The sequence below is a fragment of the Anser cygnoides genome, chromosome 2 (assembly GCF_040182565.1).
Source record: "Anser cygnoides isolate HZ-2024a breed goose chromosome 2, Taihu_goose_T2T_genome, whole genome shotgun sequence".
NCBI classification, from domain to species: Eukaryota; Metazoa; Chordata; class Aves; order Anseriformes; family Anatidae; genus Anser; species Anser cygnoides.
In genome coordinates this window covers 124,789,029-124,805,776 of record NC_089874.1, presented here as the reverse complement: position 1 = coordinate 124,805,776, position 16,748 = coordinate 124,789,029, and the positions used below count along the sequence as shown (strand labels likewise).

The 16,748-nt window shown below is 42.1% G+C and overlaps 1 protein-coding gene across 4 annotated transcripts in view; it reads right to left on the bottom strand.

Moving 5' to 3' along the window:
• Positions 1-16,748, bottom strand: part of CHD7 (chromodomain helicase DNA binding protein 7) — a 128,300-nt gene that overhangs the window by 82,378 nt on the left and 29,174 nt on the right. For all 4 annotated transcript variants that reach the window (XM_066993021.1, XM_066993024.1, XM_066993023.1 and 1 more), the window contains one exon: positions 3,581-5,438. In XM_066993021.1, the coding sequence (XP_066849122.1) occupies positions 3,581-5,263 (1,683 nt within the window). In that variant the 5' untranslated portion in view covers positions 5,264-5,438. The remainder of the gene's footprint in view (positions 1-3,580; positions 5,439-16,748) is intronic.

Below are 16,748 nucleotides of genomic sequence, written 5' to 3'. Positions count from 1 at the left end.
ACCCTGCATATAGGTACCAACATGAGAGCAATCTTTGCTTCGCTCTCTACTACTTCCACAGCAATTCCTACTGCTTTATTCCTGTGACTGTCACAGCGCGTTTCAGATAGCCATCCAACACCAAGATCCCCTTTCTAAGCAGAGATTTTTGTTTGCCATTCCATTGCCCAGGCACGATGCCTTGATTTATAAAGCTTACAGCCAAACGGCTGACGTTCCTATTGCATTTCTAGCCATTTAGCTTCACTACTATAGGCTCTTCCTCAGTTCTGCACTTGGCACTCAGCTTTATTTGACTACGTTAACAACAGTGAACTTTGTCATCTGACTTTCCACTCTTTTCTACAACATTTATGAATATTTTGGAGAGCACAAGCTCACAAGCCCAACACAGATGCCTCCTCCGCTGTGAAAACAAACAAGCTGCTCCCACCCTCTGCTTTGTACCTTGGCCAACCATCCTGCCACCGCAGAACCTGTCTCCCCACGGCCACTGAACTCTTCCGAAAGCCTTTACCGAGGAACGTTTTCAAAACAGGGCTTGAAAATCAAACACACCAACTGCACATCCCAATGCTATGCTGGTGTGTATAATACCTGTAAAATTCAACTGAAGTCAGCAAGTCGCTGCTAACAAGGTCCTAGTTTTCATAACCATATCTAGCTTTCACCTGTTAATCCAGCCCAGATGAACTGTCAATCACCAGCTGTACCTCCCAGCCAAAATAATTAGCAGTTTTGTACACAAAAAGTCAAGAACTCTAGAATCGACGCAGCAATTTCTTTCGAGTTAAAAGCAAAAGAATTTCACTTTCCTTCCAACATATCTAAAAACAAAACAGTAATTTGGTTAACCACAAGTATTACAGCCTTCCCATGATAAGGCTAGCTTCAAATCACTGAAAAATAATTACTAAGATGGCTTCTGTTGATTTAAAAGTACATAGTGATTTTCATTTCACCAACTACATTCGTTGATTCGTTTTATACAAATAAAAACAAACCAGCCATTTAAATAACTGTTGCTCAGTGAACAGTCTTCTGCCAACTGACATGAAGGCAAAACCACGACAGAGGCAGGATAGCTGCAAATTCTGCATTCAAGCTTGAGAGCAGGGTTTTCACACATCTGCATTTTTCCCCAGGGGGTGAGGAGGAGCTGAGTTTTCATTGACTCGAACAATTTCTATTTGATCCAAACAGTTTTCCAGGGGGAAATGAGTGCCTGTCAAGTGTTTCATTACTACAGTCAGGGCTCAAACTAATTACTTAATGGGAAGGTATGTTAGCAATAACTTTTACCAAATAAAAACTTAACCGAAGTAGGCTAACAGAGAACTTACTTGGCTAGCTACATCTGTTTGAATTACTGATTTTAATCAAATAGCTTGAGTTATCATGTGGTTTTCCTCTAATTATTTAGTTTCAGCACTTACCTTTGTTCAAGTTATTCATGTGCTGTTCAAAACTTTGTAATAGGCTGCACTGCTTGTTTAAGAGCTGAGCTGCCTGCATTTTACCTTTTCGGTTAAAGGGAAACGAACCCAAGAACGTCTAAAAAGCCCTTCTATTCTACAAGGAGATGCTCTCCTCCCAAACCATCTGTTGCTGCGAAAAAGAAGTTTACTGGATGATCAGATGAAAACACGGAATTAACTCCGCTGCAGAAGACCACAGCTTTAGAGCTCAGCCTTTGACACAGTCAACCTCAAGTCTCCCCTTCCTACATCCCCACCATTGCTAGTTGTGAAAGGTATCAGCAACACTGGGTAGTGCTCCTTACAGCTTTATAAGTCTTATTTTACCATGTCTAGATTTTTTTTTTTTGTGCTAGACATGTCAGCTCTCATCTTCAGGGTAAAAAACAATGTCTCCAATCTTCTACCTCTTTCTGATCCACAATCTTTTTGTACAGGTTTTTCCATGCCATCATTTTCCCTTTTCAAAATTTCTGCTTATTCTCTTAGTTTTTTTGTTTGTTTGTATGTTTTTTTTTTCACCAAGTCTTAAGTTCTCTCCTTTTATGTCCTGCTTAGCCACGCAATCGATAACACAAGAGGGACTGCCAGGAGCTACCCTCTCAGCCAGGACCGCACAACCCTACGTCCATGCGAGAACAGCAATTTACATTCCCCAAAAAGCGTGAGCGTGGAGGTGGGGGGAGGAATGGCCATCATGCAAATAAAATTTCCCCCCCAGTTTAAGTGGGGGAGTAAGGGAGAGAAAGACGGTCGTGAAGACACCCTTTCAAGGGCAGAGCTTCCTCTTCCCTCCCATGAAGAGTCCGGCCTTCCCCTCACCCCGGCTTAGCCCTGATCTCCCTTCCAGGGCTTCATCACCCTACGGCATACACCCAGTGCTCCCCCCTCGGAGAATGTGGAAGCCTCTCCCAGCTGCTGAGCTGCTACATCCACCACTCCTTGTCAGCTGCCTCCCCGCAGCACATACATCTGATTCCCAGAGCCGCCTCATGCTGTGCGGAGCAGCTAACAGAAGCAGCCGGCAGGCAGCAGCGGAGGGGACTGCCGAGCAGCTGCCTTCCACGCAGTCCTGGGACGCTGGCTAGGACAGCTGTTTTTATGATTTATTGGGCTTATTGTAGCGTCGTATCATTAGGACTGCATTCCAACAATTGTCTCCAAATATTTATGGGCAGAGCTACTTGGCATTAATTACCGCGGGGCTTTAAAAATAATTAAACCTCTGATATCTTGGCCACCTATTCGTTCAGTACCAAAACCTCTTGAATGATTGACTGACAGAGCCAGAGGCAAGCGGTGGCAAACTCGAAGATCCCAAAAGGCACCTTTTCAGCTCAGGCTTAACTTCCTAACACATAGCCAAACCTGCTAAGCTACAGAGGGATCAAGATGTTTTAACGTTTCTAGCTTTTAATTGAAAAACAACATGGAAGCAATATATTTTCATCGCAATCCAGCAGATCAGAGACTCGGTAAAATAAAACTTCTATCTTACTTGAGATTTCATTTAAGCCTCAGAAGATTTGATTTTAGACTATGATTCACATCTGCTGTCTTCTGTTGCATAAACCGGTGCCCCATCACTTCCCAACTGCATTACTTAGTGCTGAAACAAGTTCATCCTGGACATCTTTTCACATATGAAAATTTCAGCTTTAACGTAACAAAACAAAAACAAAGCATTCGTTTGGCGTTTAAAGAAAATCCTCAGTTTTGCTAAGACAAACCCATTACAATACATGCTTCTTTTTGCAGGTTGCAAATACAAGATGCTAGTTTAAATTACAGTTCTCACACATGCTTTCCATTTTCCCCTCAAAGGAACCAACAAGGAAAAAAGAAAACAGGTATTCAGTTTGCCCTGGCGCTGTATCATATTTCGGTCTATCCACAATGTTATCCTGTAATAATCACCGTAAGAACATTAGCAAGCTATCTGAACCTCATTTTACCTTCTAGCTTCCGTGTACCAAGAAAGCCACATAACCAGTAAAAAACAGGGAGGTCAAGCAAGAGCAACTATTTTGAAAACACAGACCTTGTGTATACTGAAATTATTGCAAACGCATTTCATGTTTTACTCATCGGAAGCAGCTTACCTGAAGGACAGGCACTTTTTGCGGTGTGTTTTGTGGTGACTGGTGAAGCTGTGCCCAAGGCTGATGATGAGGATGTGGTGGTGGTGAAGACTGATGATGTATCCCTGGATGAGGCTGCATGGGAGGACAGGTTGGCATTTGCTGTTGAAAAGACTGCTGTTGACTAGGAAGCTGCTGGCCAGATATTAGTCGCTCTTGTATTGCTTGTGGATCTGCAAGGCCAACACCTGGACAACCGTTTGGTCTCATGTGCCCACCCATCTCCCGTGGTGTTGAAGACATACCCATAAACGGCCGATTCTGTTGCATGTTGCGGGGGCCCATATTCCTTTGTCCAATTCCCATGGCACCAGGGGGCTGGTGTGATGGCTGAGGATGGGGTATATTTGGATAACTGCCAACTTCCATTGGTATTCCAGCGCTACCGGGTCTGACCTGCGGAGGAGGTGTACCTGCTGGATTACTCATTGCTTTCATAGGTGACATGGGAGGTGGAGAGGCATAAGTTCCCTGAGGCTGTGAAGGGTGCATAGTTTGCGTGTTCATTTGGTTAAGTGAGCCACTAGGGTGGATGGGTTGCTGGTGCATTAGTCCTTGACCACTGTTTGATGGAAATCCTACAGCATTTGGGTATCTTGGTACAGACTGATTCATTGGAGTGTTATTTGTAAGGCCTAAATTCTGATTCATCCCTGTATTATTAACTAATCCCTGATTAAGGTTACTGTAAGGATATCGAGAATACTGCCCTGAGTTGTTTATAGTAGGTGAGGGTACCGTCTGGCTCCGAGAACTAAAATTAAGTGTTTGCGGCCGAACAGCACCCTGCTGGGGAGGATTAGGGGAGAATCTGGGACTGTGGGCTACTGATTCTCCATGGAGAGCAGTGGGGGGATGGTGGTGAAATTGCTGGACTGAGTGTCGCAAAGAAGGTGCCATACTGGGATTCTGCTGGGGCACATGAGACAAGTGGCCAGGTCCTGAGGTGGCAATGAAAGGGTTTCCCTGATTGAGGCCTTCTTGGCCTTGAGAAAACTGGTTCATCCTTTGCTGTTGCGGCTGACCGTGCTGCTGCATTGAAAAATCGCCGCGAGCCATGTAGTTTCCCATCTGCTGCATGTGCTGAGGGTGGCCCTGCCCAGGGGGTCCAGAGGGTGCCTGCGGCGGCTGCGTCGGTTGCGGCTGCGGCTGCTGTTGCTGCTGGTAGGGTGCTCTGATCTGGTCTGGCACTTGAACCGCCCGCGGCCCCCACATGGAGCCGCTGTCTACGAAGGGTTGCCCGTGTCTTTCGTTCTGCATGCTAGGATAGACTCCCATCTGACCACCGGCACCACTGCCGTGAGGAACCTGAGGAACCGGAGGGTTGTGATACTGCGAATGAGGAGACGCTATACCGTTCCCAGGGGCATTGCTTATCATCCTGTTCGGCTGATCCATCAGGTGCATTTTCTGCTGTTCGTATTGGTTATAGTGATCAAAATGGGTCAACTTTGCTTGATTTTGATTTGCGGGGGGGTGATGAAGAGATGACTGTAAAGAGGGAAATCCTTGATCCATGGGCATTTGCTGCCCCATAGGATTCACCGGGTTTTCAGGATATCCACATTCTCCAAGACCTTCCAGCCCTTCGCTGAAAATATTCCCATCTTCTCCAAACAGACTCATCATTCCTGGATCTGCCATCTTTTTTCAGCACACAGCTCCTCGGAGCTACAACTAGAAAGCTAGTCTGTGCTTCACCTCTGTGAGGTGTTTTGTCCTCAAAGCCTTTAATCCTCAACTAATCTCCTTCATGTCATTCCATATTTCCTTAATTCTTTTGGACCACGCAGTGTCAGGCAAAGTCTGGTTACTGCTCCTAGAGGAAGCGGGGGAAGGGAGAGAAAGAAAGGAAAATGTTGAAATAAATAACATCGGGCAATATAAACAAAACACAGTTAACTCTTTTTTAGACAACGACAGCTAGTTTCAGCCCCCGAAGCACATCTTAAAAATGCATTTGACTTTAAGAAGGTTGCGTTAGCTTTATCAGAAGCTTTATTACGATAGAGAGTTAGGAAAAGCAAGCAAAACACTACCCTTAACCTTAAATTAATCCATTCACTACACTTCCTAGTGTTCCTTTCTTGGGTGGAACAGAACAAAAGAACACAACATGCAGCAGCAGCAGCTGCCACAGCAGGTAGGCAGATGTATGAATATAGCCAAGCAGCCCATCTGCCGAACTAAAGCCCTGAAAACGCTCTAGTTACCAACAGCATGTCCTTAACCTTATTCCCTTGAGCTGCGTAATCAGATGAGCAAGCAGAAGCACCAAGTCCTGCGACAGACTAAAGTTAGTTATACAGACAACAGATTTTTCAAACACGCACAGAGGTGACCCTCTAAAACATACCAAACTCAAGACCTAATTCAACATTTAGGGAAAGAAATACATTTATTTTCTTAAACACAGAATTTATCTTAATTAAACGAAATTGCAAACTGAAAGACAACATGACATCTTCCCATTTAAGCAAAACTATGTACCGGATTTGTGTAAGAAAATTAATTTCAAAAGCTTCATTTTATACGTGACAGATTTCGGAATCCCCACCACAATTTCCCTCACGATGATTACGGGGAACACTGTCACTGGAGTTCATTATTCATCTTCAAGCAATCATGCTACTAACCGTAACTACAGTAATTCAGAAGACCACACTAAAGTTTTGTTCTCTTGAAAATTACGCTCTGTACGAGTCACTAAGGAGAATTAGCAACAGCAAAAGAATTTAAATAATAAAATAGTCACCCAACAACGTATGCACTTGCACTTGGGGGGTGGGAAATTATGTAATGCATGTTAACAGAATAGCTTCAGAGAAGTTTGAGTCTAGCTTTTTCACAGGGAAGCCTAGCATGTTCTGAAATACCTCCCCCTTTTCCCGCAACTCAACTGACTGTCTTCTTACAACCAAAGCTATTCTAACACTGCCTTTCCTTCTTAAGACCAGAATTTTAAATGCTGTGGTCAAGGAAACCAATCCACATAGCAAACAAAAACAACTAAATAATAACAATGATGCAAAAATAGTATCAACTGTACTTGCAGATACCGACTTGCCCTCAAACAGTGATCACACAAAACAAGATTTACAGATGTACTTTCGCATCTTACATTTTGTTGCAGAGGAGGGATGCTTTCAGTCACTTTGGATGCAAAATGCCAGGCCAGACTGTTTTTACTGGAGGCAATTTGCCCCAAACAAGTTTTAGGGAGAAAATATCAGCCCATTTATTACACTTCTGGTAGCCATTGTCAAGAGGACCTTCTACAGCATGAGGCAGAGGGCAAGAGGAAAAGCACAAGCATTTATCACTCCTCTTAAAATAGCATTTGAATGTCACCTTTAAAACCACACTCTTAAATCTCTTTAGTGCTCAGCTGGGATATTAACACTTATATTTCTAAATCACTTGAGGGTAAATTCCTACAAGCCACCTTTATGTCTCTTAATATCTATTTCTTTTGATTTCATTTTCTTTATTAAGCAAAAGCCATCTGTACTGCTTCCCACCTCAATCAGTTTACTAAAACACAGCATAAGAAAGCTCCAACAAAGCAAGGAGCATCCTTCACTGAAACAAGCTTGCAGCATTTGACTGCTCCAGAGCAAGCCGTTTGGTCATGGCGAAGATCCCTCCGGTGATTTAAGATCACCGAAAGACTTCTGATGCTTCACACTGCAGTCAGGAGCTGGCAAAGCTGAACACCATCGTGTACAGAGGGCCTCTAACAGAGCAGTCGCTTTGCTGGGAAAGGCTAAACAGCACAGTGCACAGCTACCCTGGGCGATACCAAACTTGAGCCAAGCTGAGGATCTCCCCCATCAGCTTGCCTACTCACACCCACAGAATTACGGTCAGGAAGAATTTTCACTGATTTTGTTACATAAATCAGCTGACAAGCTTCCGATAAAACTCAAGTGCTAGTCAACCACCAACAGCCAACATTGGCAAACAGTAGTTAGGACCTGCTCCTGTACCCATAAAGCCAAACTGAAATAGCGTAAGGGTTTGGCTCAAGCAAACACCTCCATTCTGCCCAGCTGGCTCCGTCCCAGTCTGCAGATCTGGACTCGGACCCATCACTTGCATGGAAGGAGATGTGCTATTGAACCCAGCACACGTCTGGTTTCCTGAGCACATGGCCTTTAAAAAGATAAGCAACCTCTAAGTTTATGGCACGCTTTGCACGCAAAGAACAGATCTATCATCTAAATTAAGAGTGAAAATGCCGTTTGCCACTATTTATGATTTTAGCTCTGCATTTTTATCTAAAGTGCCAATTGATTTCATGTTTGTTCTGTTAATGCTAAAGCTATAAGGTTTGAAACATGGCATGAGAAAGTGTTTGAGAAGTTGTCTCCAAGCTGTGGTAGTATTTCTTCAGATTTAAGTTTGGCCTTAAATCTATGACCGCGGTCATTTACAGTCAACTGTGCTCTCACCAACCTTATTCTACTTCCTCAAACAAAAAAAGTCTCACCTCTGATGTGATATACGATTAATAGCACATGTTTAAGAATGAAAGACAATAGCAGCTACAGTCTGATCAAAACAAATTAACCAACTTTTTTTAACCAAAAAGTCAGTACTTGAAATTTCCTTGTGACTTGCAACCTTCTATGTTAATAGGACAGAAGTCTTCTTTATAATTAAGCAAGTCACGAGAGTCACAGCTTTACAATTAATTGCAACCTTTTCTTTGCTTCTTTCACTACAAGCAATGTAATTTCTCTGCTTAAATCCTTCAGTCTGATCAAGGTTATTTTTTAGTTGTTGTTAGTGTTCTGCTTTTTTCTATTAAAAAAAAAGGCACAGACAAAGAAACAAGGGTAGGTCCTTCATCAAAGAGTAATTCTAGCTAAGACATTCACTAAGCAGTATTGTTCACTTCCCCATGAAAGCAAGCATACTAACTTCAAGACTGGACAAAGACTGACCATGATATATTCAAGCCTAAAGTTGGTGGTTGTGTGGGTTTTTTTTGATTTTACAGCTTAAAAATACATACTTATACACCATCTCTGCTATCCCATATGCAACCAACAGACATTCATGAAACAATGACTATCTGAATCCTTAAACGGGTAGATTGCTGAATAAATCTGAGTGCATGAAGAGATGGTGATTTTTTTCTAAACTTTATCTTAACCAAACTCACAGACTTTGCTATAAAATTCTATAGCTTTTCGGTTCCTGAACATGAAAGTTTGTACCAAGCAGACTGAACTCAGAGTCAACGAATATATTTCCTTAATGCTGCCTAGACAACCTACTTCTGTTCAAAGCAATGGTATGATCCCAACCACCAGGACAGTCAATTGCTTAACAACCCTGTTGTCTCAACAGACAAAGCCTAAGTTTACTCTAGTCCGCAACATTCCAGTCCTAAACAGCCAGACCTCCCATTTAAGTCGTAGTTAACCATTGCTCGACTTCGTATTTCAGAGTTCAGCAGGCTTGGGCAGCTCCCCACTTTTATGAGTGAAACAAAACTGGCTGCTGCATAAGCATAACCTGATGTAGTGCTGCAGACACTCAAACCTGAACTTCATTAGCCTTGTTCCCAAAGCAGAAAGCAGCAGGTCCCGGCCCTCAAGAACAGGAAGCAGCAAGGGCAGCACACAAACGTGCCTGCCCTCTGCTATGCCATCTGCACATTCTTCTGCTCAGAAGAGCTATTTGTAAATCGGCAGGTCCCTCTATGTCCTTCTACACAAGGCATTTAACACCATTTCTTGATAGCTATACAGCAAGTAAACCAAAAAAAAAAAACCAGAATGTGTAAAGGCTGCTAATACTGACTGCTCGAAGCTCTTCTTCCAAGTGAGATGTGTCATACGCAGCTGACATATACGTGTATATGACACATACAGCTATCAGTTGATATCTCAGACAAAACTATAAGTACTTGATAGACACAAACAAAACAGTTTCTTATATAATGGAATTATGCATCCACACAATACAATATACACTGCAAATACCACGCTGCTTTGAAGAATTAGGCTAGAGAGACCTCTCAAGCTAAAAACCGAAGCCAAAGGTCATTTTGAGACTGGAGCCTCAAAAATGTAGGATTAAACATTAGGCTACTAAATCTGCATTTAAACAGTGCATATTTAAACTGCTTTTCAATACCACTAAGCTCCTACCGGCTGCTAGGAGTAGTAATTTAAGAATTTGCCACATAGGAGTAGATGGCACAAATGACAACAACCAGAGACATATTTTACGTTGGAGGAAAGCATTCACCAACAACTCCATGAAACACAAGAAATATCCTGGTAAATTCATAAAAAATTATGCCAAGAAATGACAGCTATAGAAGACAACTGAGGAGATTTCTACCTTTCAGGTCAGCTACCTATGGAGCAAGCAGCACTTCTGATGCCAGGACAGTTAAGCAGGTGCCATACCATACGTATAGGAAGCATGCCTAGTCTCCTGCTTGTTTAATGCTTAGTTCTCATTCTATCACAGACAACTCTTCATGCACAGTACATTTGTCCTGCAAATAGATTAGCCGAAAAGAAAAAACAGATCTGTAAACTGATTACAATAAGATTTTTAATTGTAACTTCCAAAGAAACGTGGTTATCTGAGTGTCTGAGACACTTCATATCAATCTATAATGCTTCCCTATAATGCTTTTTTTCTTTTAATGCCATAACACACTTCAGAAAGTACAGCTGTGTTAAAAATCAAGTCCATATAGCTTGTATCAGATCAAAGGATGGCAGGAATCTTGCTCCCCCCCTGCCCCAGGAAAGGGAGAACGGACTTGTGAAGGTGAAAAGAATGAACTCACACGGTTCAGGAATATTCTTCTGCCTTCAGTGACAAGAGTCAGCAAATACAATGTAAGTATTTCTGAAAAGTTTAATTTCAGATCTGTCTTAGTAAAATCCAGCTAATTAGCTCTTTGCAGAAAACACATCCCTGCAGAAATCTACACTGGCAAATTTAAGGCAGTTAATACGTCCTGTTAAACCAACAAGGAGGGGGAGGTGGAAGGAAAACCTCACATGCCTTTCCTCAGAAATCAGTTTTTGCATATGTGGAGTCACCTAAACAACGCAAATGTTATTCAACAACATTTTGGGGGCAAGAAATCCATCAAATCTAAGTTTCCCACACGATCTTCAAGTAGAAACCAGATTGCGTTTTATTTCCCTAACACATCATGTACTTTGGCAAAGAACAGGCTTTTACAGAGGCAACTGAGGGCACAACAGCCTTAGAATATTTGGCAGCTCGCTGCTGTCAAGCAGCTGATGCGGGAGTGACCAGCTAGAGTTCAGCCTGTGCCACACATTTGGAAACAATATCCTACGTCATTCAAGTTCACAGGGGCTTTGATACGAGAACCACAACGGCATCATCTAGGAGGAGGATGATGCAAACCCACCCAGCCTGGCTGTTACAACACACTCACCGGCGGCAAGCGACTTCTGCATTCACAGCGCCAGCTGGACTGCGAGCGCTCCTCCTAACATGGGGCACTGCTAATTTTAAATCAGCACCTACAGCGTTAAGCAAGAAGCCACAAGCAAGCATGGCTTTCCAGGCCAGAAGAAAAAGAGGAACGTGTTTATTCCTTTTGTTAAAAATCCCCAAGTACATATTTTTAATAAGGTAATCAGAAGGGGGAAAAAAAAATTGTTTTTACGTATAAGTACATTACAAAGGGCAAGAGGGGGAGGAACAAGTCTAAGCCAAAAACACTTCAGTTTTTGTGTTATGTGGCTTGGAATTTTAAGAGGCCTTTTTTGGTCATACGACCACCCTCTCTCCCAACATAAGTTTAAAATACAGATGGGAGAAGGAGGAGGTTTATCTAAAAATAGTCCTAGATAAGTAAGAGAAACAATTGTAGTCACAAAAATATGTCAGGAATACTTTTAAAAATACTCGATAGCCGCGTTATCTCGCAAATAGCCCTCTGAAGAGGAGCAGGGGCAGGTTTAGCGTAACCCCGTGCTCGGCCTGGACGCCACCCGAGAGCAGCCCGTGTGGGATGTGTGATTTTTAAGCTTTAACCAGAGGGTGAAGCATCGCCGGTGCCAAGCACTCGGTCCCCGCTGCGGACATGGGCCATGGCGACGCGAGGACAGCGGGAACAAAAAGCCCGAGCGGGACCAGGGGGGAGGCGTCAGAGGGAAGCCATATATTGCTGCCATCAGTCACCACGAAATCTCCTAGCAATTACGTCCCCTTATAAAGCTGACACTAAACCAGCCGAGGATTCAAGAGGTGGGGCCAGCGGCGACCCGCTGAGGCGCTGAAAAAACACCCAGCGCAACTGATGACTCTTGTTAAGGGCCGCGCTTTTTGTGCACCTACTGCAGTTGTCACTGATTAACCAACTGATCTGGCAATTTCCTACATTCTTTTGCATTTAAAAAGGATCTGAGGGCTGAGAGTCGTCCCCTTTCATATTCCAGGAGGAGCTGGAGACGGCAGCCAGGCCTGGCCAGGGTGCAGGGGCCCCGCTCCGGCCGCCCTCCTCCCCCCGGCTCAGGCCTGCAGCTGAAAATAATTTATCTGTTGGCTTTGCGAGAGCCCGGCATCTGCGATTGGGAGGGAAACGTATCCATCACGAGTAAACTTGAGCACAAAGACAGGCGGGGTGTCACAGGATACCGAGGGCCAGAGGTCACGGCAGCGAGCGGGAGGCTTTGCGCGGGCCGGGGCAGGCCGCAGGCATGGCCTCCCCCGTTCTCTTCGGCGTGGAAAGCGGTGCAAAACAGCGGTGGTGGGACACGGTGACATCTCTGGGGTCAACGAAGCGTCCACACGGCCGCCATCGCACAACGATAACAGACAGGTGATGGAGGAGCATGGCCCGCAGCCTTCCCCTTCGGCTAAGCGGTTGGAAGCGGCTCGCGGTGTTTGGAGAGCTGGGAACTGTAAAAATTCATGAGGTGGATACGCGGCTGTTTCCCAGGGTTTCTGAACACGTGATTTTCAGTGAAATGTATTTTTTTAATCATGGGGAGGTTTTAAACTTAATCATTATCCCAAAAGGCTATTTCCAGCTAGGGAATTATGAGCACTTTAAAGTAGCCAGACCCTATATTTTACTTTACCTGTTAAAAGGCCAATACAATCATGTTTCATTCATAGTTTATGAAGTCTGAAAAACCACTTGATGAAATTACAGTCTACCCATACCACACATGGTATATTTGTCCATGTATATTCTATAATCATTTCAATTTATGACTTGTACTTAAGAGTCATTTTCCTGTACATGTGTTCTTCATAAATACTGGTAGATCACAGTCTGCATTTGTACAGGAACCACATATCCACACTCATTTCTGTGAAGATAAATACACTTTATACATCCAAAGTGAAAAGCCAGAGTTTTCACAGAACTAAAGAGAACATATTTCAGGGTCATGGAACAAAATGGTAGTTCTCCCTTACGCTCTTTACATGTGGCAAGATGAATCATCCTACATCTGAACTTAAGCCCTTACTCAGCATCCAGCACTGATGGTAATTTTTGCCCAATATATTTAGCATACTGCCTTGAACCTTTCAGCAAATAAAAAAATTATATACTACATTCGAAAAGGATTACAAGTTATCCTCCCTTCCCCCCCAAAATAACATTAATGTTATATAAAGTAAATATTTTAAATGAAATCACACATGGTCTAGTGGATTTTACAAGTCTTGCTTTCTGGTATTACAGCTCTTTTTGCTAACAAACATAGTAACTCTGTATTTTATCATATGCAATAGACAATTTAAACGCAGTGTGAAATTATTTCACTAACTTGAAGTCAACCGTAACAAGAAAGGGTTTGGGGGCAAGGGGACAAGAAAAATAGTACATTGGACAGAATACATTTTGGGAACCTTCATTTACTGCCTGGACTGTTAAATAGGCCCACTGATTTCCCATAGAATATGGCAGCTGAGATACAGGACAAATACCTAAACATCTTCCACACCTACTCTTAATTGGACTGCTAGAGTTTTTTTGCTTTTTTATAAATACAAAATTAAGATCATCACCCAGAACATCCTATCGCTTTTTTGAAGAAAGATATGCCAAAATGTTGATTTATTCTTGGCCTGTGGACTGGAAATATGCACTTGTATATATAAATGAAGTTTGACTTTGTTTTTTAACATGACGCCTGCCTCAGTGATGACCAGTGATTATTAAGACCACACCATAAGTGACTATACCAAGCTATTTTCTGCAACAGAGAACATTGAAAAGAGTTCGAAGCTCTCAACAGTTTCCTGTGTACATGACTAAGATACTGAAGAATAAAAACCTGCTACCTTCAAGTTCACATATTTCCTGTGCTCATTTACTTTAGCTATATTTGAGCACGTTGACAGTTCATAGGTGAGTATACAGACATGGAAAAAGGTGCCTACAAAGTATAAGCAATCCTGCCAGAAGTTATACATCGGAATGGGGGCTGCCAGATCAATGCAATCAGGCATTGTGTCCAGTGTGGCTTTCCTTTCCAGGCAGAACTGATCTAGAATGCTTTTCCTCTGTAAAAGCATAGGAGATTCAAAAGGAAGAGAACTAAATCTTTTTGTGGAAACTTTAATAAGTCTCCAGTTTCTTCTTTACAAAGAAAACTAACTAGGGTATTTTCAAATGGGTTGTTTAATTGATACACACTTTAAAATTATTCCAGTGTATTTCTACTCAAACAAGCAAACAAACAAAAAACCTTCCAGGGGAAAAAAACGGTCATCTGAAGTTTTAGACCTATGCCACCTCACTCACTCCCCTTTTCATCAAGATTTTAAAGAACTTGGAAGTAGTCTGCAAGTCAAAGATAATTACCAATCCAGTCTCCAGAGCTACAGTCATTCAAGCTATTGCAAGCAGTAGAAGCAGCTGACATTCATCTACCACAACGCCCAACACGAAAGTTCTTGAGCTACCTTCAATTCTCCACAAGCTTTTCAGAGACTGACGATGAGCATACAAGAGTAGTGCTGCATATCTGTTCATGCATACAATGCAAAAGGAAATTTTTACTCATCTGAGAAACAAACTTGGAAATTGGTTCTGTTTCATGGAAGGTAGCTCCATCTCTCAAAAAGCAGGGCTAAACTCAAAACTGAAACCACTGTCTTTATCTTTACTGTTCTTAATGATTCACATTCCATTTAAATTAACCCTTTAAGCTTATCAATCTTGCTACATCATTTACAGAGGATTGTAAATTTACAAGACATTTTAAAAATAAACCCATTCTCAGTGTCCTCCCTTCAGCAAAAAAAGACATTTTTTCTACTCATTAAAAACTTGCTGTGAGGTTAAAATTTACTGTAGGTGTTTTTTTTGTTTTGTTTTTTCTTTTTTTAAGTTGGAAAAGCAAGCAAATTAAAAGAGGGATAAATATTCTCATTTTTTGGTCAACCTATTGCGTGAAGAAGTCTGATTCATAAAATGGTTTATAAAAAAGAGACAAAAAATATTTAAGCAGCAAGGATCACAGAACAACAGAATTCAGGACTCAATAATATGAGACAGCTAAAAACATATTCGTGTCCTTACAAACTATGTAGAGAGAGAAATTAAAACAGGTACAAAGAATTTGAGATAGCAATGCTAAATAAAAATTCCAAATTGTTTTTCTCTCTACAAAAAGACTCACTAAGAATACAACAGCCATCAAAAGACCAAAACCATGAACCCCTCCACTGTGTTTTACTTAAAATGAAAACAATAAATGGCCTTATCATAGCATCCTTAGCACATCAGGAAGCAGCCTGTCTCTCTAAGTTAGCGTGCAAAGGCTTGCACACCCTGAACCCAATACACAGTGCACAGCTGAGGAAAAAGCATGGATGAGGCTCTGCTAGAGATCAATTGATTCAGGGACCACTGGAAATGGTGGCAGATGCTTATGCTGTATAAGCTGAAGCTATTTGGACCTCCAGCTGAGATTCAGGTAACTGTTTCATTAATGGTGCCTATAAAATAAAATCTAGTTCTAGTATCCCCCTGTTATATATATACTATATGACTGGTCATGAAAGTAAAATACGTAGAATTACTTGAAAGGGATGATAAACTGCCTGCTGCCACTAATAAAACCTCCACAATGAGCTTTTCCAACCAACTTTTTACAGCACCTTTTTAATTATTGTATCTGATGACAAAGCATCATCCAAAAACCTGAAACACAGAAGATCATGATTCTTCTTTCCTACCCTGCTTAGCACCTGAAGTCCGCATGTACCCTCTGTGTTTTTCAAAGAACAATGATCTCTGAACTTAGCCTTGAAATAGGAGCAAGAGAGATCACCTCAGGAAAAAAAAAAAAAACAAAAACACATTATATTCTCAACTGAAATTGCAGCTTCAGAGCAAAGCAAGCTGAAACATCTCACCTCAGTACCCCTAGGACACTGTACATCAGTGCCAAGCTTGGATAAGGCAGTGTTGTTGAGGAATTAATTTAAAAAAAAAATCAGAAAAACTTCAGTGTCTTATCACTCTAAAATACATGAAGACTTAACTTCATAGACTGACCTCATACCACTTGGATACAGGTTTTGTAAAACTGTTAAGGGAGCTGTTGTTTAGAGTTCCCTCAAACACAGTTCTCATTTCACAGCATAACGGATGCTAACAGAGAATGATGCATCACCAGCTGAACCTATCATCTCCATAGCACCCGACGCAGTTTTGCTCACTACTCAAAAAAAAATAAAATTAAGCACGAGGGTTACTGGGACCAGCTTACTCCAGAGATGTCCGCAATGCAGTAGCAATAGGAACAGCTGTCGGTCATATTTGTGCATGAGGGTTGCATGAGGATGCTTCTGAACATCCAGGTAAGCTAACTGCCACCTTCCCTTTGTAAAACACCTCCCAGTAGTCAGCCATACCTCTCGTTGCAAGTTTGGGTGAGAGCAGAGGCTGCTTTCTCAACTTACTCCTCAAAAGCTGCTGATACCAAAAACTAGAAGTATTTACTGAATACTGGTATCTTTTTTTTTTTTAACCTCTGGAAGATTGTGCTTGTGCTTGATTTGTGCCTACTTAAAAAATAACTTTCCAGGGGCAGGCTAAGTGAAGGTTTTGTGGAACAAATTCTAAACCTCAGTCCTAACAATA